The 24,703-nt window shown below is 49.5% G+C and overlaps 1 protein-coding gene across 2 annotated transcripts in view; it reads left to right on the forward strand.

Annotated features, from left to right (window-relative positions):
* The window catches only part of NetA (Netrin-A), a 425,804-nt gene extending 401,335 nt beyond the window's left edge, over positions 1-24,469 (forward strand). The window contains exons 3-7 of one of the 2 annotated variants that reach the window (XM_069312214.1): positions 117-266; positions 1,461-1,499; positions 15,129-15,212; positions 16,686-16,860; positions 24,065-24,469. In XM_069312214.1, the coding sequence (XP_069168315.1) occupies positions 117-266; positions 1,461-1,499; positions 15,129-15,212; positions 16,686-16,860; positions 24,065-24,221 (605 nt within the window). In that variant the 3' untranslated portion in view covers positions 24,222-24,469. The remainder of the gene's footprint in view (positions 1-116; positions 267-1,460; positions 1,500-15,128; positions 15,213-16,685; positions 16,861-24,064) is intronic. The other variant, XM_069312215.1, reaches the window with a different exon arrangement.
* The last annotated feature ends 234 nt before the right edge of the window (positions 24,470-24,703 follow it).

The following is a 24,703-nucleotide window of genomic DNA, read 5'->3' on the forward strand; positions in this document are numbered from 1 at the left end:
CAGTGTTGCACCTCTCAACTGACACCTAACCAGTGTTGCTCCTCTCAAATGACACCTAACCAGTGTTGCACCTCTCAACAGACACCTAACCAATGTTGTGTTTCTCCCCCCTACAGAGTGCGACTGCCACCCGGTGGGGGCCTCGGGCAAGACCTGCAACCAGACGACGGGGCAGTGCCCATGCAAGGATGGCGTCACGGGCACCATGTGCAACCGCTGCGCCAAGGGCTACCAGCAGAGCCGCTCCCCAATTGCTCCCTGCATCAGTGAGTACCCCCTCCCCTCCCCCCCCCCTCTAGCTGCCTGTTGGGGAGGGTAAGGGGGGAAGGGAGAGGGACACTCTTCCCATTCTTTTGTGGGATAGTTTGCGCTAAATGAGTGTTTTAGGCGAGTGATTGATTTAGGGTGTGAGGTGGGGAAGGAGTCGGGTGTGAGGTGGGGAAGGAGTCGGGTGTGAGGTGGGGAAGGAGTCGGGTGTGAGGTGGGGAAGGAGCCAGATGTGAGGTGGGGAAGGAGCCAGGTGTGAGGTGGGGAAGGAGAGAGTGGTGTGGGTGGCGACCGTGGAGGTCCGCTCACATCATCACTCCTCCCACACCACAACCAGCCCCACACTGGATCCTGGGATGCGAACCGTCTCAGCCATCACTGCCTGCCGCGTCGAAACCCCGACTCTTACACAAACTATTATGGAAGCCAAGCCATTAGAGGTGGGCGTGCAGGCTAAAGGCAGGTTGAACTAGCAGTAGCAATGGCATTATGTGAACGCAATAAGGTTATGATCGCGTGTTAGTTCGGCCACTACTGGGGCTAGATTCACGAAGCACTTACGAACGTGTAATCTTTCCTCAATCTTTGACGACTTTTGTTACATTTATTAATCAGTTTACAAGCATGAAAATTTGCCAGTCAACTGTTGTTATTGTTATGAACAGCCTCCTGGTGCTTCAGAGTTTATTAACGTTTAGTAATTGTAAACAAAGCCGCCAAAGATCGAGAAAAGATGGATAGGTTCGTAAGTGCTTGCGTAACTGCTTCGTGAATCTGGCCGCTGATGTCAAGCTATCACACTGCCACCAGAAAATATCTGGTCCCTTACTGGGTTAAATTATTATACTCATTATCACCCTTCATGAACTTTGTTCGTAGAGTATATTGTATGTGTGAAGGCGCGTGTGTGTGTGTGTAAACTATCTGAAATATATATATTTGTATGTATAAACTCATTAGAGTAATTTATTCTCCTGATAATATGGAAATTAGATGAGAATCAAACTGGCATCACTAGCCAAAGAAAGCGAGATAGCCTTACTAAATGAGATAAGATATAACTAGCATATAAATACCTGTGACCAGATTATCTGCCACAAGATGTGTGACTGCTTGCAGGTGTTTATAAGGAGTTAAAGAGGTCTTAAATACTCCTGGAAATGTACTAATGGCCACACGGTTTCTCCTTTCAGAAGTGCCAGACCCGTCCACCACCCGGCCGGCGGCTCACAGTAAGTTACCTATAGGGAGTCTCGAGAGTCCCCATCCCCTCCCCCCTCTCTCTTCCTGTACGTATTGCACCTCTGCTTTAGCCTTAATATGAACTATGAGTTACCTTAAGGCTTTATCTAATACCATTAGTTCTTATGAATATATTTATTCTTGGTTTGGAATTTTTGGTATTTTAAGTTTTGAATTTATTGTTTATCTTGCAACACATCATAGTTATTCTCTGAACGCCGACGTCATCTTCGTAGACGCCAAGAAATAAACGTTTAGACGTACGTCTTGAGAATATGAAGCCTGATCTTATGACGTAAGTAAGGCTTAAAATATTGACGTGATCTTAACATGTTGACCCACTATGATAGGTCAACACAAGACGTGGTGACCCGCTATGATAGGTCAACACAAGACGTGGTGACCCGCTATGATAGGTCAACACAAGACGTGGTGACCCGCTATGATAGGTCAACACAGAACGTGGTGACCCACTATGATCGGTCAACGCAAGATGTAGTGACCCACTATGATAGGTCAACAAGACATAGTGACCCGCTATGATAGGTCAACACAAGATGTAGTGACCCACTATGATAGGTCAACACAAGATGTAGTGACCCACTATGATAGGTCAACACAAGACAAAGTGACCCGCTATGATACGTCAATACAAAATGTGTTAACCCGCTATGATAGGTCAATACAAGACGTGGTGACCCACTATGATAGGTCAGCACAAAACGTAGTGACCCAATAGGTCAACACAAGACCCACCCACAACCCACCACACGATGGGTCAATACCTTCATGTATACCTAGCATCACTATATTTAACCTCTTGTATACTATTGAAGGTATACTCCTATGGGTGTTCCTCTTAATACAGCTACTTGGGCTGGACGGTAGAGCAACGGTTTCGCTTCATGCAGGTCGGCGTTCAATCCCCGACCGTCCACAAGTGGTGCGGCACCATTCCTTTCCTCCCTGTCCTATCTCAAATCCTTATCCTGATCCCTTCCCAGTGCTATGTAATCGTAATGGCTTGGTGCTTTTCCCTGATAATTCGCTCCTCAGGCTTTAGAGTGTTCGAATTCCATCTCTTGAGTATATCGTGTTGCTGGTGTTTCGAACACATGTATACTGGGGCTACATCTTGTAACATCCACAGTGACATTGCATTGATCAAGATCAAGGCATACCTGGGGGAGGGTTATCTTGAGATTATCTTGAGATGATTTCGGGGCTTTAGTGTCCCCGCGGCCCGGTCCTCGACCAGGCCTCCACCCCCAGGAAGCAGCCCGTGACAGCTGACTAACTCCCAGGTACCTATTTACTGCTAGGTAACAGGGGCATTCAGGGTGAAAGAAACTTTGCCCATTTGTTTCTGCCTCGTGCGGGAATCGAACCCGCGCCACAGAATTACGAGTCCTGCGCGCTATCCACCAGGCTACGAGGCCCCCTGTGAAGGGTCGCGGGAGTTCTACTTCCCGAGCCCGGCCTGAGGCCAGGCTCGACTTGCGATAACTTGGTCCAACAGGCTGTTGGTTGGAGCGGCCCGCGGGTCCACATATCCACTACAATCTAATTGGTCCGGTCCTTCCGGCAAGATTTTATCGTTTACATTTTTTACAATTATGAAACAGTTTACGAACTTCAAAACTTCGTAATCCAGCGTTATTATTGTTATAAACGACCACCTGTGCTTTGGAACAGTGTTTGAGCTCAGCTCCTGTGCCAGGTAAGTACACTACGGGCTCGCCATAGACCGTGCTACTTGCTCCGCTCCTGTGCCAGGCAAGTACACTACGGGCTCACCATAGACCGTGCTACTTGCTCCGCTCCTGTGCCAGGTAAGTCCACTACGGGCTCGCCATAGACCGTGCTACTTGCTCCGCTCCTGTGCCAGGTAAGTACACTACGGGCTCGCCATAGACCGTGCTACTTGCTCCGCTCCTGTGCCAGGTAAGTACACTACGGGCTCACCATAGACCGTGCTACTTGCTCCGCTCCTGTGCCAGGTAAGTCCACTACGGGCTCGCCATAGACCGTGCTACTTGCTCCGCTCCTGTGCCAGGTAAGTACACTACGGGCTCACCATAGACCGTGCTACTTGCTCCGCTCCTGTGCCAGCTAAGTCCACTACGGGCTCACCATAGCCCATGCTACTTGCCCCGCTCCTGTGCCAGATAATTACACTACGGGCTCACCATAGCTCGTGTTACTTGCAACTTTTTGTTCCCAGTAGCTGAATCTAAAACAACAACAACATGATGTAGGCCTACTGATTCACCAATTTATACACTGAGCCGATAACTATTCCGAGCCTATATCTACACTGAACCGATATCAACCCGGAACCGGCATTTAGCTGATCAGCGATATCTACAGTACACTGGGCTGACATCTACACTGATCCGATATCTACCCTGAGAAAGGGAGGTAGACTGAGGGTGGTGGGACTGCCAGGAGTGGAAAAGGGTGGGGCAGATGGAATAGGGGAAGTGGGACATGAGGGAGGAGGAGGAGAGCCAATGGCAGAGGAGGAAGATAGGGAAATCGCTAAGAAAGTTTGGTGGAAGAGGTACATTTAGGTATGCAGGAGGCGGTGGAGCTGTCAGGGTGGAGTGTGTACAGGTCGCCCGGGGGCCAGCTCCTGCCACTAGGCTAGGGCCTCGACAGCCACTAACGCCGGGTGACCAGGGGCGCGAGACGTATATATACGGCCTCGCCCTATAGGTCTCTTCTTGATGGGCTCACCATAGCACGTGCTACATGGACATTTCGTTCTGAGTAGCTAAATCTAAAACAATAACATATAGGTCTCTTGCTTCATAAAACCAGGGGGGAAGTAAACCAGGGCTTACAATACTGCTTCTGGAGCGGGATTAAGATTAGTGCTGTAAGGGACAGATGCTCCAAGCAAAGGACGTGGCTAACTAATGTATTTATGCACAATTGGGTAATTCACAGCATTGGTGATCAGTGAGTTATCATCCTGAGTGTGTTTATACCGTCCGTTATATTATAAGTATGCGTAATGGCACAGCATGGAATATATTTCGGTGGTCTATGCTGTATGGAATTAGCATAAATAAATACGAATGTCTTCGATATGCATTAGAACATAGTTCAGCGGAATTAATCCAAGCTTTTTACGGGTTTTCCATTTGCTCCAAGAAAGGTCATGGTTGTAGGAAGTTTCTGCTTTTTGAGTCTGTTAACTATCATTATTTGTCTATAACAAGACCTACAACGTTTTTGAGTCTCTCAATACACAATCAACATGTTCTGTTTACATAACAGAAAACTTATTCCAAAGCCCAGAGGTTCTACAGAAACTAAACATCGGTTCCACAGGAGGACTCACAAAATTTAAGAATTTCGGGTTCTGATGGGACACCGTGGACCCAGAAGCGTTCAGCATAGTAGTGAGGATGGTAATGTAATGGACAGTGTGTGTGAAGAAAGGACATGAACTGAATAATGTGACGTTTGTAGCGAGGATTTACGCTGTTGGTAACGACCTAAGTGTAGTTACAGGATAACAGTTATGCTCGTGGTGTCCCGTCTTCCCAGTACTGTTTGCCGTATAACGCTTTGAAACTACTGGAGGCCGTGTGTGTATGTGTGTGTCCCTGGCGTCGACCTGCCAGTTGGGGAGAGTCGCCTAGCCTCCCACACAACAGCAGCAGCAGACTGCAGCGTCATCCTCCGGGATAGGTAAGTCATCTCTCCATTAATCACAACATTAACGCGGTCTCCACCAGAGGAAGAGTTGGACAAGTGTAGTGGATACACCTAGAAAAATGTACCATCAAATGATAGCTCATGAGAGGTGAGTGGAGTAGAATTTCAGTGGCGAGGAAGTAGGGGGGGGTGCAGGTGGGTAGTGGGGGAGTGCAAGACTTTGGCGGCGGTGTTAACACAGGTGGGGGTTAATTGACGGTAGGCACGATGCCTCACACCTCAGGCTCCTACACCCACCACACCCTCGTTTTGTTTATCATTCACCACCACCATCACCACTACCACCACACCCCACTACCAGGTCTTCACAAAAGAACCAGTTTTGGAGGCCCAGAGCGGGGGGATGAAAGGTGCCCAGAAGAAACACAGGTTCACAGGTCCAACCACTGTAAACGAGGCAAAACAGAGCCTGGAGGATCGAGGTGCAACCACGATCATACAACCAGCCTTAATATTCCTGTGGCTCCTGAAGGAACCTGCACATGTACTTATCACCACACTAACTAAACATTTTATATTTCCAAGACAGAATGGGAAAGTTTTGTTTAAATATGATTAGAGTTCAATGACAAAGTTGCAAAAATACGACAAAAGATAGCTGGGTGGGCTGTAATCTTTCTGGACTGTCAAGTAGCATTTGACACTGTTACTCCTCAAAGACTGCTGTCCAAGATGGAGAAACAAGCTTGGGTAACTAGGAAAACACTGGGAACTAGGAAAAGGTATCGATGGATGTCCTACAAGGCTCGTTCCTGGGTCCGCTGTTGTTCCTAATTTATGTGAATGACCTACTAGAGGGAGTGAGACGGAATTATCAGGGGAAAGCGCCGTTGTTGTTTTAGATTTAGCTACTCATAACGAAATGTCCATGTAGCACGGGCTATGGTGAGCCCCTAAGGGAAAGCGCCAAGCCATTGACTATATAGCACCGGGAAAGTGGGTGTGGGTGTACATCCTCGACCAGATTAGTGTGGGTGTACATCCTCGACCAGATTAGTGGGGGTGTACGGAAGAAGAGTTATAACCAAGAGGCCGTGGTGGGCCTCGAGTGGAAGAAGGATTTAGGGGTCCTGCCCCCACGTGCAAGAAACTCTGGTTGTCGAATGTCATAAATTAACACAAGGAAATAACCCAATTAAGACGTCATCTGTGTGTAAAAGACGGAGAGTCTGAGCTGTACGAACCGGCGCTCCCGTTGGCCTCTCGTGTCGCTGTATGGTGTCAGCCCTGCCCCCATCACTGCTGGGGTCAGCTCTGCCCCCATCACCGCTGGTGTCAGCTCTGCCCCCATCACCGCTGGTGTTAGCCCTAGTGGCCCCATCACCGCTGGTGTCAGCCCTAGTGGCCCCATCACCGCTGGTGTCAGCCCTAGTGGCCCCATCACCGCTGGTATCAGCCCTAGTGGCCCCATCACCGCTGGTGTCAGCCCTAGTGGCCCCATCACCGCTGGTGTCAGCCCTAGTGGCCCCATCACCGCTGGTGTCAGCCCTAGTAGCCCCATCACCGCTGGTGTCAGCCCTAGTGGCCCCATCACCGCTGGTGTCAGCCCTAGTGGCCCCATCACCGCTGGTGTCAGCCCTAGTGGCCCCATCACCGCTGGTGTCAGCCCTAGTGGCCCCATCACCGCTGGTGTCAGCCCTAGTGGCCCCATCACCGCTGGTGTCAGCCCTAGTGGCCCCATCACCGCTGGTGTCAGCCCTAGTGGCCCCATCACCGCTGGTGTCTATTGCAGATCAGACGGCGGATAAAGCCAAGAGCTAGGGGTTGGGGGGGGGGGAGGGAGGAGCGGAGGAAGGGATGGGTGTTCACCGTGAGGCAGTTTGAGAGGAATGCTTTTGTCCGGTGGGTTCTTAAGGGCGGGTGTTACTCTCTCTCTCTTGGCCGTAGTGGTCTTTGTGGCCTGCCTTACACACACCTCTGTGGCCCTGGGCCTTCCCACGTCTTGTGTGTGTGTGTGTGTACTCGCCTAGTTGTACTTGTGGGTTCTGAGCTTTTTTTTTTAGTTCCGTCTCTCAACTGTCAGTCCACTCTTGTACAGGTTCGTGAGCCTACTCGGCTCTATCATATCTACATTTGAAACTGTATAGAGTCAGCCTCCACCACATCTCTGCCTAATGCATTCCATTTGTTAACTACTCTGACACTGAAAAAGTTCTTTCTAATGTCTCTGTGGTTAATTTGGGTACTAAGCTTCCACCTGTGTCCCCTTATTCGAGCACCACCCGTGTTGAATTGTGTCTTTAGCTACCTTAGCCATTCCCCAGATAATTTTGTATGTGGTATTCATGTCTCCCCCATAATTCATGTCTTCCAGCGACGTGAGGTCCAGTTCACGTAGCCTTTCCACGTAACTCATACCTCGTAGTTCTGAAACTAGTCTGGTGGCATTCTTTTGAACGTTCTCCAACTTGCCTTGTGCTTGACTAGATATGGACTCCATGCTGGAGCCGCGTACTCAAGTATTGGTCTGACATATGTGGTATACAAGGCTCTAAATGATTCCTCACACATATATCTAAAAGCCATTCTGATGTTACCCAGGCTTACATATGCCGCTGATGATATTCTATATGTGGGCTTCAGGAGACAGGTTCAATGCAAAACCAACCTCTTCATCTCTTTGCCAGTTTGATGGAGGATTACATCCCCCAGTACAGAGACAACTAGACTACCAGGGCTTAACACCAGCCGTTACAAACTGCGACTAAGCTGCCCATGTGCTTGAGAGATCAACATCACACAACGAGAAAGTGCAAATATTTTGGACATCCAAATGATTATTTTCTCAATCACTATATAATCAATACCAGCAGCTGCTGCATTGTTCTCAAAACGACAACACAGAACATTCTTATCTGGCAGTTTGGGCCCAATTCCAGCTTCACAAAGATTGGCCAACTCCAACACCACTAATTTCAATTTAATAAATTATCAAATAAAGAGTTATGAACCTGACAGTTTTTTGTATACTTTTGAAGAACAGGAATTAGGAGAAAAAGTAGCCATGCAGGTGGCAGTCAACGCCCGACGCATATTGATGGTGGCAGTCAACGCCCGACGCATATTGGTGCTTGCAGGTCACGGTGTGTATCGAGGGCCACCAACCATTGGGACTTGGGAACCTATTTTCAAAGCATATAAGTATGTCGTTTGATGCTCTGTAAGTCCATTGTTGACACTATTTCTGGAAATTAGGTGTGACCCTCAATATTTACTGCCTATCTCTGTGGCTTGTTCTTAAACAACCCCGTGGTGAAGTGAGATTAATGATGGTTAGTGATCTCAGACTTTGTGCGCTGCTCAGGTCACTGATCTCAGACTGTGTGCGCTGCTCAGGTCACTGATCTCAGACTCTGTGCGCTGCTCAGATGCATAAAGTCTGGCCAGATGTTCGAATAATCCTCTGATGACCTCTGTTCGAATCCCAACTCCCTGTAAATGCTCCACTCGTGTACTACATGCCAATACTTGCCAACAGAACCGAAATGCCTAACCTAGTCTAGCCCTAACTATACACCAAATTCTAATATTCTTTTATATACCAGAAAATACAGACTTTGAATACGTAGTTGTTAAAATTAACGAATGCGGCTTGGGGTGTCAACTGCCATTTAGACGAGCACCCGAGAAAGGGATGGTTTAGCGGCTGCCTTAACGAGCATTTGGCTATTGTTTGAGTGAATCTTTTCGGTTGTGTAGGTTTGTAGTGCTCAAGCGTCTGCCCGCGCATGCACGTATCTGGGATTGGACCAAAGAGCCAGAACTCATTCCCCGCAAACACAACTAGGTGAGTTCACACATATATATATGTGTGTGTGTGTGTGTGTATTATATATACATATATATATACACACATACACGTGTTTCCATAAGTAGCAAAGAGATGACGAAGAAAATTTAGGCCAGTAGTCGCTATCATTTTTCCCGCCAAAATGGCTGCCTGGAGTGAAGGGTGTTGGGAGGCAAAATTTAAGAGACAGATAATGAGAACAAGTGAATAGTGTACGGACGAGAGAGAAGTACGTAGGAGGGCTTAGTTTTGCGGGGCACGGGGAACCCCCCTTAAGTGGGGTATGCACACACACACACTCGGTCCTATGTTTTTTCTGATATATATAAATGATCTCCCGGAGGATATAGACTCATTCCTTTCAATGTTTGCTAACGATGCCAAAATTATGAGAAGGATTAAGACAGAGGAGGACTGCTTGAGGCTTCAAGAAGACCTAGACAAACTAAAGGAATGGTTGAACAAATGGTTGTTAGAGTTTAACCCAGGCAAATGTAATGTAATGAAGATAGGTGTAGGGAGCAGGAAGCCAGTTGCAAAGTATCATTTAGGAGATGAAATTCTTCAAGAGTCAGAGAGAGAGAGAAAGACCTGGGGGTTGATATCACGCCAGACCTGTCCCCTGAAGCCCATATCAAGAGGATAACATCAGCAGCATATGCCAGGTTGGCTAACATAAGAACGCCATTTAGACGAGTCGGGGAGCCGAGCGGACAGCACGCGGAACTTGTGATCCTGTGGTCCTGGGTTCGATCCCAGGCGCCGGCGAGAGACAATGGGCAGAGTTTCTTTCACCCTATGCCCCTGTTACCTAGCAGTAAATTAGGTACCTAGGTGTTAGTCAGCTGTCGCGGGCTGCTTCCTGGGGGTGGAGGCCTGGTCGAGGACCGGGCCGCGGGGACACTAAAAAGCCCCGAAATCATCTCAAGATAACACTTGTGCAAGGAATCATTCAGAACTTTGTATACCACCTATATCAGACCAATCCTGGAGTATGCAGCCCCAGCATGGAGTCCATATCTAGTCAAGCATAAGACTAAACTGGAAAAAGTTCAAAGGTTTGCCACCAGACTAGTACCCGGGCTGAGAGGTATGAGCTACGAGGAGAGACTACTGGAATTAAACCTCACATCGCTAAAAGACAGAAGAGTTAGGGGATATGATCAGCACGTACAAGATTCTCAGAGAAATTGACAGGGTAGATAAAGACAGGCTATTTAACACGAGGGGCACACGCATTAGGGGACACAGATGGAAACTGAGTGCCCAAATGAGTCACAGAGATATTAGAAAGAATTTTTTTAGTGTCAGAGTGGTTGACAAATGGAATGCATTAGGAAGTGATGTGGGGAAGGCTGACTCCATACGCAGTTTCAAATGTAGATATGATAGAGCCCAGTAGGCTCAGGAACCTGTACACCAGTTGAGAGGCGGGACCAAAGAGCCAACGCTCAACCCCCGCAAGCACAAATAGGTGAGTACACACACACACGCACGCAGGAGGGAAGGGGGAAAGGGAACTATCAGGGGCAAGGGTGAACAGTAAAGGAACAGTACTCAGGGAGAAAGCTCAAAGCCATTGCGACTATATAGCACTGGGAAGGGGTCAGGATAAGGATTTGGGATGGGACGGAGGAAAGGAATGGTGGCTCAAGCACTTGTGGACAGTCGGGGATTGAACGCCGACCCTTCAAAAAGCGAGACCATCGCTCTACCGTCCAGACCAACTCCGAAATAGATGCAACAGAGCTAATAACGAATACATAAAAATAAGAAGAATATTTGAAAGGACACTACGTAAAAGGTAGATATGATAGTGAAATAGATCAGTCATTGTGCTAGACAACCGGCTGCTAGAGGTGGGGTCCAAAAGCTAAAGCTCGATACTGCAGGTACAAATAGACGAGTAGAAATAGGCGAGTACACATAAGTTATGAGAAACGGGGGAGGAGCTTCCAGGTCTCTGGCATTTATGAGTGGCAGGTAATAATATGGGGAGTGGCCAGGGAGGGTGAGGTGACGGCTCGTGTACTCACCTATTTGTGCCTGCAGGATCGAGGATTGCCTCTTGGATCCCGCCTTTCGAGCCATCAGTTGTTTACAGCAATGACTCCGGTCCCATTTCCCTATCATATCTAGTTTAAAATTATGAACATAATTTGCTTCCACAATCTGCTTCAGTGCATTCCATTTTCCCACTACTCTCACGCTAAAAGAAAACTTCCTAACATCTCTTTGACTCATCTCAGTTTCCAGCTTCCACCCATGTTCCCTTGTTCTGTTACTATTCCGTGTGAACATTTCATCTATTTCCACTCTGTCAATTCCCCTGAGTATTTTGTACGTTCCTATCATATCCCCCCCTCTCCCTTCGTTTTTCTAGTTTCGTAAGGTTCAGTTCCTTCAGGCGCTCTTCATACTCCATCCCTCGTAACGCTAGGACGAGTCTTGTTGCAAACTTCTGAACCTTTTCCAGTTTCCTTATGTGTTTCTTCAGGTGGGGACTCCATGATGGGCGGCATACTCTAAGACTGGTCTCACGTAGGCAGTGTAAAGCGCCCTAAATGCCTTCTTACTTAGGTTTCTGAATGATGTTCTAACTTTTGCCAGTGTAGAGTACGCTGCTGTCGTTATCCTCTTTATATGTGCTTCAGGAGTTAGATTAGGTGTTACGTCTACGCCCAGGTCTCTTTCTCGCGTCGTCACAGGTAGGCAGTCCCCCCTTCATTGTGTACTATCCCTTTGGTCTCCTGTCACCTAATCCCATTTCCATAACTTTACATTTGCTTGTGTTGAGCTCCAGGAGCCATTTCTCTGACCATCTCTGCAACCTGTTCAAGTCCTCTTGGAGGATCCTACAATCCTCATCTGTCACAACTCTTCACATCAACTTTGCATGATCCGCGAACATCGACATGTAGGACTCTACTCCTGTAAACATGTCTTTAACATATATTAGAAATAGAATTGATCGCAGCATCAATTCTTGAGGTTCAATCCCCGGCCCGAGTGTGTGTGTGTACTCACCTAGTTGTGCTTGCAGGGGTTGAGCTCTTGCTCTTTGGTCCCGCCTCTCAACCGTCAATCAACTGATGTACAGATTCCTGAGCCTACTGGGCTCTATCATATTTACATTTGAAACTGTGCATGAAGTCTGCTTCCACCACATCACTGTCTAATGCATTCCATTTGTCAACTACTCTGATACTGAAAAAGTTCTTTCTCACGTCCCTGTGGCTCATTTGGGTGCTCAGTTTCCACCTGTGTCCCCTTGTTCACGTACTACCCGTGTTAAAAAGTTTATCCTTATCTACCCCTGTCAATTCCTCTGAGAATTTTGTAGGTAGTGATCATGTCTCCCCTTACTCATTTGTCTTCCAGTGTCGTGAGGTGCATCTCACGCAGCCTTTCTTCGCAACTCATGCCTCTTACTTCTGGGACTAGCCTAATAGCATACCTCTGAACGTTTTCCAGCTTTGTCTTGTGCTTGACAAGGTACGGGCTCCATGCTGCAGCCGCATGGAGAGTGTGTGTGTGTGTGTGTGTGTGTGCTTACGAATGATTGAGTGGTGAGCGTAGGCAGACTCACACTCCCTATGATAACAAATAGGTAGAACTAACAAACAGGAGAGAGACGGCAGCAAGGGGTGACTATGCAGTGTTTACAAAGACAAAACACCTTATTCTTTAAGCAAGTTTAAACACCTTCCAGCGAGACAATATGAGAAAGAAAGGGATCTATCCGAGAGAACGCCCCCAAACCATTACGACTACATAGCACTGGGAAGGGATCAGAATAAGTATTTGGGATGTGATGGGGGGGGGAGGAGGGGGGGACAAGGAATGGTGGCCCAGCCACTTGGATGGTCGAGGATTGAACGCCGACCTGCATGAAGCGTGGTATTAATGAGGAGGGCGGGAAGTATGGGGACATCCCTCACAGCCTGCACCACACACGCCTACACACTCCCCCCTGGCCCAGGAAGCCTCCACCCCTTTCATGACCTCACGTCCGCTGTTGACCCCCGACAGCACAACAAATCAGAATAGAACAGTACTAAATCGAAGGGTATTGAAGCCTCCACGACTCTCGCGAGGGCGTTACAGCGCCCAGTGTTAATGATAGAGATGAAGAGTGGTGGTGAAGGGGGAGGTAACTGGACATTGATGGGTAGTGCCCCCATCCTGACCCGCTTGTATAAAACACTGCTTCGACCCACATGATGTTCCCTGGCAGCCAGCGGGCACTGCTGCACCCCGGACACTGGGAGCCGTGTCTACATACCTCCACTCTGGACTCTGGTGAGAACTGTGAGACGGAATTCGAGGCAGTATTACGTTAAAGCTTGCTGCACATAGATGCTAGTGGACTTGTGTGACCCTTCTGTTGCTCTACCAGCCTCAGACGTGTTCTAAAGTGTGTCGGGAAGAGTGCAGGTTGGAAGGTGGTGTCAAGAAGAGTGCAGGTTGGAAGGTGGTGTCAAGAAGAGTGCAGGTTGGAAGGTGGTGTCAAGAACAGTGCAGGTTGGAAGGTAAAGTCGACGCAGAGAGCCTGCTAGTAGGAAGGACCAGGACGGGTTGACCGGATCACTACTCACATGCACGTTGAAGTCACCCTACAGCCAGTCATCTGAGATCGTGACCCTGTTGAATGCGTCTCTATTAATTCACTTTTAATGGCACGAAAAGTTCGTGTTCTTTCAGCCATATTCCTGGGTCGTCTGTTCTTAGGGGTGACATTACAATTATATTGATTTATCTAAATATTTGGTAATTAAACAAAACCTGTTCTATAATTGAGGACTAACGTATAATTACAGCTGTTTATGGCTCATACGAGTATTGAATATTCCATCATTCAATAATGGAATATTTAATGGTATTGAATTTACAGTATTGAACGCTTGTGAGAGGATGGGATGTTCTGGGTATGGCTGAAGAACAGGCTAAGGGCATTATATAGTTTAACTTGCACATACATATAACAGTAAATAGGTACCTGGGAGTTAGACAGCTGCTACTGTGTAACAAAAAGGAGGCGACCGGGCCGCGGGGACGCTAAGCCCCGAAATCATCTCAAGATATACTCTGAAGATTGCTATCTACACAATATAGACAATAAATTCGTAGATGCCTCTGCTATCTTACGAGATATCCTTAGCAGAAAAAAGCTAATTATCTCAACTTCGCCATCTTGATAAGTTCTGTACAGCACAGCCTTCTTGACTACGTTTCTTGGCCTTCTTGCACAGCTACACCAAGACGCGCGCATGCCTACCCTAAAACACCAGTTTTGGTGTCCTTGAGGGTGTAAATGTTATCCTGGTGACCTTTCAACCTGTGGCACCGAGGCCAAAGGTGACGAAAATAAATATATAACCCGCCAAACACACACCGAAACTACGACGTTGGTACAACGTTCGAACAAGTTTTAACACCTCCTAACCAGTTATAACAACCAATATAGAAAGTTGTAACAACATTCCAATACGTCATAAATACGTTAAACCAAGATGTAACAACTTTATTACAAGTTGTAATAAGCGGAAAATAGAGACAGTTTCGGTTTGTGTTTGCAGGGAACCCCGTGGAGGCCAAACTGCAAGGGAAGGGAAGGGAATTGTCGGGAAAGCGCCAAGCCATGACGACTATATAGCACTGGGAAGGGATAAGGATATGGGATGGGACGGGGAGGAAAGGAATGATGTCAACCACTTGGACGGTCGGGTATTGAACGCCGACCGTCATAATCTTGCGGTGGTGACGAGACAATGTCCAGGCATCTAGTGCAAATGTTTCTTCCTTGCAAAGATGAATCTTTACCTCTTTATAAATTATTTATTCCGGTGTTTAGCACTAGGCCTACATTTAATCACGTGCATATTGTATTATTCAAATAAATTAGGAACGGGAACATTCATAAAAATATAGAAAATCTATATTGCGTTATTTTAATGTAATCATAAAATGTTGCCACCGCTCTCTGTGACAGAGAACGCTGTCACCGCTCTCTGTGACAGAGAACGCACCTTGGCAGAGAACTCTTCGTCAGGAAAGGTTACCTCAAGAGGCAAAGGACTAACCTAAACGTCTCCTCCAGCAGGTTACTCGCCACCGTCGTGCGGGAAGTGCAAAGTCACCAAACGCCGCCTCAAACTACGGAAATACTGCCGCCGAGACTATGGTAAGAGGCGCTTCAGTAGAGACGCGAGAGGCTCTAGACCCGTGCTCTATGTTGCTGGGGGAAGGAGTGGATGGTGGTGGTGGTTGGTGGTGGTGGTGGTTGGTGGTGGTGGTGGTGGTGGTGGTTGATGGAGGTGGTGATGGATGTTGGTGGGGATCGCGTAAGATTAATGTGTTGTGGTGAAGATGTTCTCTGATAGGTATGGGGGATTGTTTTTGGAGGGTTACAGTATAGGGAATAAGGGTGCTAAAGTGATCGCGGAGGAGTGATGGGTTTAGGGTGAGTGTGGAGGTGTAGTGTGAGTGTGCAGGTGTGAGGATGAGTGTGGAGGTGTGAGGGTGAGTGTAGAAGTTTGAGGGTGTATGGTGAGTGTGGAGGTGTGAGGGTGAGTGTGGAGGTGTGAGGGTGAGTGTGGAGGTTTGAGGGTGAGGGTGTGTGGTGAGCGGAGGTGTGAGTGTGGAGGTATGAGGGTGAGTGCGGAGGTGTGAGTGTGGAGGGGTGAGAGCGGAGGTGTGAGGGTGAGAGCGGAGGTGTGAGGTGAGTGCGGAGGTGTGAGTATGGAGGTGTGAGGGGTGAGTATGGAGGTTGTGAGGGGTGAGTATGGAGGTTGTGAGGGTGAGTGTGCAGGTGTGAGGGTGAGTGTGGAGGTTGTGAGGGTGAGTGAGGAGGTGTGAGGGTGAGTGTGGAGGTTGTGAGGGTGAGTATGGAGGTTGTGAGGGTGAGTGTGGAGGTGTGAGGGTGAGTATGGAGGTTGTGAGGGTGAGTATGGAGGTTGTGAGGGTGAGTATGGAGGTTGTGAGGGTGAGTATGGAGGTTGTGAGGGTGAGTATGGAGGTTGTGAGGGTGAGTGTGGAGGTTGTGAGGGTGAGTGTGGAGGTTGTGAGGGTGAGTATGGAGGTTGTGAGGGTGAGTGTGGAGGTGTGAGGGTGAGTGTGGAGGTGTGAGGGTGAGTATGGAGGTTGTGAGGGTGAGTATGGAGGTTGTGAGGGTGAGTGTGGAGGTGTGAGGGTGAGTGTGGAGGTGTGAGGATGAGTGTGGAGGTGTGAGGGTGAGTGTGGAGGTTGTGAGGGTGAGTGTGGAGGTTGTGAGGGTGAGAGCGGAGGTGTGAGGGTGAGAGCGGAGGTGTGAGGGTGAGTGTGGAGGTTGTGAGGGTGAGTGTGGAGGTGTGAGGTGAGAGCGGAGGTGTGAGGGTGAGTGTGGGGGTGTGAGGGTGAGTGTGGGGGTGTGAGGGTGAGTGTGGGGGTGTGAGGGTGAGTGCAGAGGTGTGAGGTGAGTGCGGAGGTGTGAGTATGGAGGTTGTGAGGTTGAGTGTGGAGGTTGTGAGGGTGAGTGTGGAGGTGTGAGGGTGAGTGTGGAGGTGTGAGGGCGAGTGGAGGTGTGAGGGCGAGTGTGAGTGTGGAGGTGTGAGGGTGAGTGTGTAGTGTGAGGGTGAAGGAGTGTGACCAGAGACCAACACTCGGGTTATCTCTTCAGCACTGGTGGCGCGGGTGTTCAACAAGGAGGTACTGGGCGAGTACACCCGGTTCGACATCCAGGTGACCAACGTGTTCAAGAGGACCCGGTCTGATCGGGTGAGGCGAGGCGGAGACCAGCTCTGGGTGAGGAACGAAGACCTCACTTGCAAGTGTCCAGACATCAAGATGGGCTAGTGAGTATCCCAGCCCCTCGCTGGACCTCTACACCCACCTGCAGTACTCTATAGGTCATCCAACCACTTGGGCTGGACGGTAGAGCGACGGTCTCGCTTCATGCAGGGACGGCGTTCAATCCCTGACCATCCAAGTGGTTGGGCCACTATTCCTTTCTTCCCCGTCCCATCCCGAATCCTATATTCGTATATATATCTACGTAGTCTCAGCTCGAATAAGGTGTCTATCAGTATCTATCGCAGTTGGATTTGAATAGGGATCTTTATGAAGTAAAGTGTGTGGGCAAAGACACGGACACACACACACACACACACACACTAGAGCATTATATCTTACTCAGATAAAAAACTGAACCATTTAGAGATAAATCTAAATTTATTAAGATTTCCATTTACTGCAGCTATTTTCCTCAAGCTGCAGGAAATGTCATAACATGTTATTACTAAGGATAAAATCTCTGAAATCCTTGTACTATGCCCAAGTCTCACTTCCAGTAGATAAACGACATATGAAATTAAGAAGCAAGTAGCGTATTGTGAAGACTAACAGTGACAAACAGCAGCTCCCCAGTGACTCTGTAAAACCTCCATAGCTAAAACAGTTATGTATTAGCGAAAAGGCCTACCACTAATTATGATTAACTTTAAATACATTCCTTTTGAAATGGAAGATTCTCTCTAACTAGCTGACATTATAAAGTATGCAGGATAAGTAAGTAAGTAATTATCAAAAGAAGGCACCAAACCGGGAAGGCTATGTAGCACCATCAAATACGCAAAATAATCAGAGGGCGCTAAATATCACCAAGGATGCCAATACGAGAACAAAAACGCATAAGGCGAACGATATCAAAAGTATCCGTCACCAAGAATTCTATCGAGGGACAGGTGACCGCGAGGGGCGGTCGGAAAGCAAGACACACGCTCGTCCTGGAAGCCAGGACATTCAAGAAGGACATGCACGACCGTAAGAGGGACAATGCAACTAGGACAATAAGGAGCAGGGCGGCGCTCCATCAAGTGACCATGGGTTAAGTGAGTATGGCCAATACGCAACCTCGCCAGAGCTGTTTCCCACCTCCGGTTACGGTGGAAGGAGGACGGCCACGAGGAAACACAACATTTAAGAGTACGTAGCTTGTTACCAGTAACAGACAACCAAGAAGCCTGCCAACGGGTAAGGACTGAGGAATGGATAACCGGGTAAAAGTCGGAATATGGAATGCCTTTACGAGAGATGGGACAAGAGCGGACAGCTTCCTTGGCGGCAGCATCCGCACGCTCATTTAAAGACACACCAATATGGCTGGGAACCCAACAAAACTCAACCGACTTAAATTTACTGTGAACGAGAAACAGCCAATGCTGGATCTCGACAACTACTGGATGAACCGGATTAAAAGACCCGAGAGCCATGAGGGCACTACGAGAGTCAACAACAACTACAAAGGAAGACTGACAACGAGAAAGCAGGAGACGAAGAGCATAGAGAATAGCATAAAGTTCCGCTGTAAAGATGCTAGTCTCCGGAGGCAAGCGACACATATAAGTGCGATCAGGAAAAACAACAGAGTAGCCAACACCGTCCGCTGACTTAGATCCATCAGTGAAGACAGAAACGGAGCAGGAGTGAGAAGAAAAGTGCTCGAGGAAAAGGCGTTTTAGAACCGTAGGAGGGGTAAAAGCTTTAGTGATACGGGTCAAGGATGTACAAAACCGCGGAAGAGGGACCCTCCACGGGGGCAAAGAAGGAACAACGCGAGGAGAAACATCAGAAATACGAACGGAAAGAGAATCCTGTAGGCGAGATAACCGGACAGAAAGAGGGAGGTGGTGAAGAGGAACAGGAACCGCAGGAGGGGTAAAAATTAAAGCACGACAGAGGCAAGAGGAAGGATGTTGCAAGGACCGCGCAAGATAGCGAAGACAGTAGCGATCACGGCGGTCCTGGAGAGACAGGAAGCCAGTGTCAACATACAAGCTAAGGATGGGAGTCGAACGAAAGGCACCAGAACTGAGGTGCAACCCAGTATGGTGCAAAGCATCAAGACGGCGAAGAGTAGAAGGAGAAGCAGACGAGTAAACAGGGCAACCATAATCGAGCTTAGACAGGACGAGAGAGGAATGTAAAGCAAGGAGAGTGCGCCTATCTGCCCCCCAAGAAGTATGGGACAAGACCCGAAGGAGGGTAAGGGCCTTAGAGCACTCAACACGGAGGTAAGAGATATGGGGAGACCAAGTCAAACGAATGTCAAGGAATAACCCCAAAAGCTTCGCGGAATCTTTGTATTCAAGGGGATAACCATAAAGTGACAAAGAGGGACTAAGAACAACCCGTTTCCGCGTAAAAGTCATGGCACAAGTCTTAGAAGTAGAGAACTTGAAGCTATGATCTGTGGCCCAAGACGACACGGCATCAATTGCAAGTTGAAGCCGGCGTTGAAGGAGAGGCGAATCATCACCCTGATAACAAAGGGTAAGATCATCGACATAGAGAGCGGAGAAGACACCAGAAGGAAGAGAGGAAAGAAGACCATTGAGGGCAACCAGAAAAAGAGTAGTGCTCAGAACACTACCCTGGGGCACACCTTCGTATTGCTGAAAAGAGGGAGAGAGAGCGGTACCAAGGCGCACCCGAAAGGAACGATGAGAGAGGAAGCTGCGGAGAAAGAGAGGGAGATGACCACGAAGGCCAAAAGAATGAAGTTGAGATAGGATATGATAACGCCAAGTGGTGTCGTAAGCCTTTTCCAGGTCAAAAAGGACGGCAACAACGGAGGTCTTCGCAGCAAAAGCAGTACGAATATAGACCTCCAAGTTCACCAGGACATCTGTCGTGCTGCGGCACTTGCGGAAACCAAATTGAGAAGGGGAGAGGAGGTGATGGTGTTCCAGGAACCACATCAGACGAACGTTAACCATACGTTCAAAGAGTTTGCAGACACAACTGGTGAGAGCAATAGGGCCAAAGTCCTTAGGGGAAGTACCCAGAGACCCCGGTTTGCGAACAGGGAGGACAACGGCATCGAGCCAGTCCTCAGGGACTGACGACGACTCCCAGATCCGATTATACAGACTCAGTAAATACCGAGACGTGCTCGGAGGGAGATGGCGAAGCATCTCAATGAATACCATCGGAGCCCGCCGCCGTAGAACCGCAGAGGGCCAGGGCAGAACGAAGTTCAGAGAGAGAGAAGGGATCATTATAGGGAAGCTGAAGATGAGTGCAGAAATCTAAAGGACGAGACTCAAGGACAGGTTTACGAAGAAGGAAAGATTGGGGAAGATGAAGACCAGAGCTAACAGAAGAAAAGTGGGAACCCAGTTCGGAAGCGACCTGCAACGGGTCCGCCACAAGAGTATCATGGAGGTGAAGGACCGGTGAAACATCGGGAACGAACTTACCCGCTATCTTGCGGATACGCTTCCAGATCTGGGCCAGAGGGGTTTCGAACGTAATTGTTGAGACATAAGATGCCCAACATTCACGTTTAGCCGTACGGATGGCCCTACGGGCCACCGCACTCACTTTCCGAAAGAAAAGAAAAGAATCGGTCGTCTGCCTACGGCGGTGCCTCTTCCAGGCTGCACGCTTACAGCGGACAGCCCGAGCACAGTCCGCATTCCACCAGGGAACAAACTTCCGCGGACCCTGAGAGGAAGAGCGAGGAATAGAGCGGAGGGCAGCGTTGAAGACAGTTTCATGAAAAAGGAGGAGAGCGCGAGAGAGAGGCAGAAGGGAGAGGTCAGAGAGAGCAGCACTGAGGGTAAATAGGGTCCAGTCTGCCTTAGCAAACTGCCACCGAGGGAAAGAGAGGGAAGGGCGAAAAGAGAAAAAGGAAACAAGGATGGGGAAATGATCACTTCCATGGAGGTCATCAAGAACCTGCCACGTGAAATCTAAGTAAAGAGAAGAAGAGCAGAGAGAAAGATCAAGATAAGAAAGGGTGCGAGTCCGAGAGTCCAAATGAGTGGGCTCACCAGAATTCAGAAGAGACAGGGAAGAAGAGAGGAGAAACGGCTCAAGGAGGCGACCCCGGGTATTCGTCAGAACGTCACCCCAAAGAGAATGACGACAATTAAAGTCACCCAGCAGAAGCACAGGCCCCGGCAAGGAGTCTAGGAGGTGTTTCAAATCAGGAAGAGAGAGCGGGACACTCGGGGGGGGGAGATAAATGGAACAAACTGTGTACCATTTCCCCACAAAGATACGAGCAGCAGAACAATGGAGAGGCGAAGGAAAAAGTATAGGAACAAAGGGAACATCAGCACGAATCAAGAGAGCAGAAGAATTAGAAGCCCCAGCAATGGCTGGGGGGGGGGGGAGAAAGGAATAGCCACGAAAACGACCAGGACGAGCACCAAGCATTGGCTCCTGGAGAAAGACACAAAGGGGCGAAAACCGCGAAATCAGAAATTGGCGTAAAAACCTCGAACGTTCCATTGAAGAATGGACAACGACGAGAAGAGAAAGGACAAAAACAGAGAACAAGGAAGAAACCAAGGCGAAAGAGCAACAGAGCACGTTAAAGAATATCAGGGTCAGCAAAGTCAGGGTTAGGGGGCATGGGTAAACTGAGCAAAGACGGAGGGAAGGAAACGGGAGAACAGATCAGAGGTGGGCGGGCGGGGTCCGGAGGAGGAGGAAGAGGAGGAGACAACGGAGAGGAGCAGTCAAGGACAGCAGCAGGAAGAGGGGGAGTAGAAAGAGGGGAGCGCACCCCAGCAAGAGCAGCAACCGAAAGGGAAGCAGGGGCCAAAGAAACCTCCATAGCAGGAACAGGGGGCGCAAGCACTGAAACGGGAGGGGAAGGAGCAACAGAACCAGAAGTAGGAGCTGAGGAAGTAAGCGAAGCCTTCTTACCCGCCGGGGAAGAGGAAGGAGAGGAGCCAGGCTTACGCTTCTGACTTAAAGAGACCGGTGTCCCAGCAACTACGTACCGGGCAACAGATTCCAGTATCTCAACAGGAGAAGCCGAACGAGAGCACACACGACGGCCGCTAGGAGAGCGATGGACATCCGCCCGCACCGACAGGCGGTGGGGAGAGCCGATAGATGGAGGAAGAGGATGGGAAGGAGGATCGGAGGGGGACGAGGAAGAAGACACAGGAGACACGACAGACCGGGTAGAAGGAAGGGGAACCCCAGACAGAGGACCAGGAGGAGGATCCTTCGGGAGAGAACCCAAAGGAACAGAGGAGGGGGCAGTGGGCGCATCAGGGTCCAAGGCCCGGAAACGGTCGTGAGTTTGAGGAAGGCGGGAAGGACGAGGAGAGGAAGAGCGCAACACGCGAGCATAAGAGATATTAGCATAAGGCGGGAGCCGGCAAACCTGGCGTCTCGCCTCAGGAAAAGATAAACGCTCCCGGTGCTTCAAGTTGAGGACGGCTGCCTCAAGCTTGTAATGGACACACGCATGGGAGAAGGTAGGATGGGCCTCACCGCAGTTGAGGCAACGAGCCTGGGGAGAAGTGCACTCCGACTTAGAGTGACCTTCGCCACCACACAAAGGACAGAGAGAGACAGTCCCGGAGCAGCGGAGGGCACAATGCCCAAACCTCCAGCACTTGTTGCAGAGCCGAGGAGAAGGAATGTACTCCTGGACAGAGCACGTGGCACTAGCAAGAATGACAGAGGGCGGAAGGGTCCTACCATCAAAGGTAATCTTCACAACCCGGAGGGGTTGACGGCGACTACCACGAGGGGGACGAGTAAACGTGTCCACCTGGAGAATAGAATGGCCCTGGGCAGCAAGGATATGTCGAATATCGTCGTGGCAGTCGCGCAGGTCCCGAACACCGGTCGCAACATGGGGCGGGAGCAAAATAGTGCCAACACTGGCATTCAACTGAGCGTTCTTCGAGACCCGAACAGGGGTCTTGCCAAGGCAGGATAAGGCAGCCAAGCGGGAAGCAGCATCCTGAGAAGGAGCAGCAACGACACGTGTACCGAGAGGAGTGGGGTTGAAAGTAATGGAGGCATCCACGGAATCAACGAGATGTCGATGGAGGGAGAAATCGTCAGGAGGCGCAGAATCAAGAGGGAGGAGATCAAAATATTTGGCCCACGAAGCGGGACCAAACAAGGCTTGATAGGTAGCAGAGCTGGAAGGAATCGAGCAAGGGCGGCCGTGACGAGGGCGGCGGTGAGAACCCCCAGAGAGAGAGGGGTTAAAAGGCGCAGTAGTTACAACTAGAGAAGGAGCCGCGCCAGGGGACGAGGTAGTCACCACTGGGGGCCTGGGGCTCGACCCAACCACAGAGGAGGGAGGGGAGCCAGGGGAAGGAGTCAGAGAGACCAAAGGAGGAGCAAGGTCGGGGCCCAATGCAGCGGAGGCTACAGAGCCTGGTCTTCCAATACGGACCGACTCGGGGGCTTGGTCGCCCACCCCACGAGCCTGAGAAGGTACACCAGAAGCAGCCGAAACAGGTGTTATCATCATTACGAAAAGAAGAATTCATTCACGAATGTGCCCCCACACCCACCATGGAGCCACAATTAGAGGCAGGACACCCAACAAGAAGCTATCGCCGATCTTGCCGGGGCCTCCTAGGGGTGCGTCGTGAGTATACGCCCCACAAACGTCACCTTAAGAAACCGACAGTCCGTCGAGATCGGGTTCAGTGACGAAAGGGGGATTGACAATAAAAGGTTCCCCTCGCTCTCGACGTCGGGTACTACAGTTCCACGGGTGCAAGAGTATGCCACCTCAGGCACCCGGGCGTCAAAATAGAAGTAGTCCAAGGGAAGAACCAGAACGAGCAAAAGGTCGGCAGGAAACGGCAAGCAGATAGGAGAAGAGGGGGGAGAAAAACGAAACAGAAGGAAAAGGAAAAGATGCCCAGCAGAATTGGAGAGGACGGCAGCAGGAGCACAAGGCTAGAAAAGGACAGAGGACTGTCCCAAGGAGCATCACACTCCGGCAGCCGCCCACTAAGCCCCCACACGGCGACAACGAGCTGAGCGGGGAGGGGGAGTATGCAGGATAGATGTAAATGTTAATACAATAATATCCGTTGAGGTCTGATAAAGATCTTTTGTGCCCTCTGTAATCCTTTTTTGCGCTACTGCTCACAGGATGAGTATGGGGTGCACTACACTCAATCATTTGTCCAAATGGATTTAAATATTGAAGCATCATCAGCCTTCTTGTATTAAAGAATTTATATTATTTTGACTAATGTGGTGTTATATGTTCCGTAGCGAGTACTTGATCCTCGGGAGGAAGGAGCGGAAGCAGCGACCAGGTCTAGTCATCAATCGCCAGTCAATCATCATCCGCTGGCGCAATAACAAGCAACTGCGCATGCGCCGCTTCCTGAAGAAGGCCGCGAAGAAGTGTCGGCCGTCGAGGTACTGAGCAACTCGCCGTCGGCCACACCACCGTGCAGGCGACGCTGCTCGGGGCCCAAGTTCCTCCTCCTGAGGAGGAGGACCGCGGGAGTTGTGATCAGAACTGTTGCTTATTATGCAAGTACATAATAGGAACAAGTGCAATGGTTCGACGCGAGGATGAGGAACGGCGTCGAGTTACGCGGGTGAGGGGAGGTGGGGTCGCGAATGAAGGGAGGTGGGGTCACGAATTAGGGGTACACAGGGAATATCAATGTAGCCATAGTCTCTTTGGAAGGGGGGGGGAGAAGGGGGATTATTGTCATGTCCGTACTTTATGGTGGGGGGGGGGGGGAAGGGGGGAATGTAATTTTTAAAAAGCTGTAAAAGCCGAGCCCAAGAGAGTGAATATTAGCAGCAAGTCGTACTGTTCATCACCACTCTCTAAGCTTAACACGTAGAGTAGCGCAGCGCCGGAGCTGCCCCAAGAACTGACTGGGTTGTGTCGAT

This window comes from Procambarus clarkii, chromosome 71 (genome assembly GCF_040958095.1).
Source record: "Procambarus clarkii isolate CNS0578487 chromosome 71, FALCON_Pclarkii_2.0, whole genome shotgun sequence".
Lineage (NCBI taxonomy): Eukaryota > Metazoa > Arthropoda > Malacostraca > Decapoda > Cambaridae > Procambarus > Procambarus clarkii.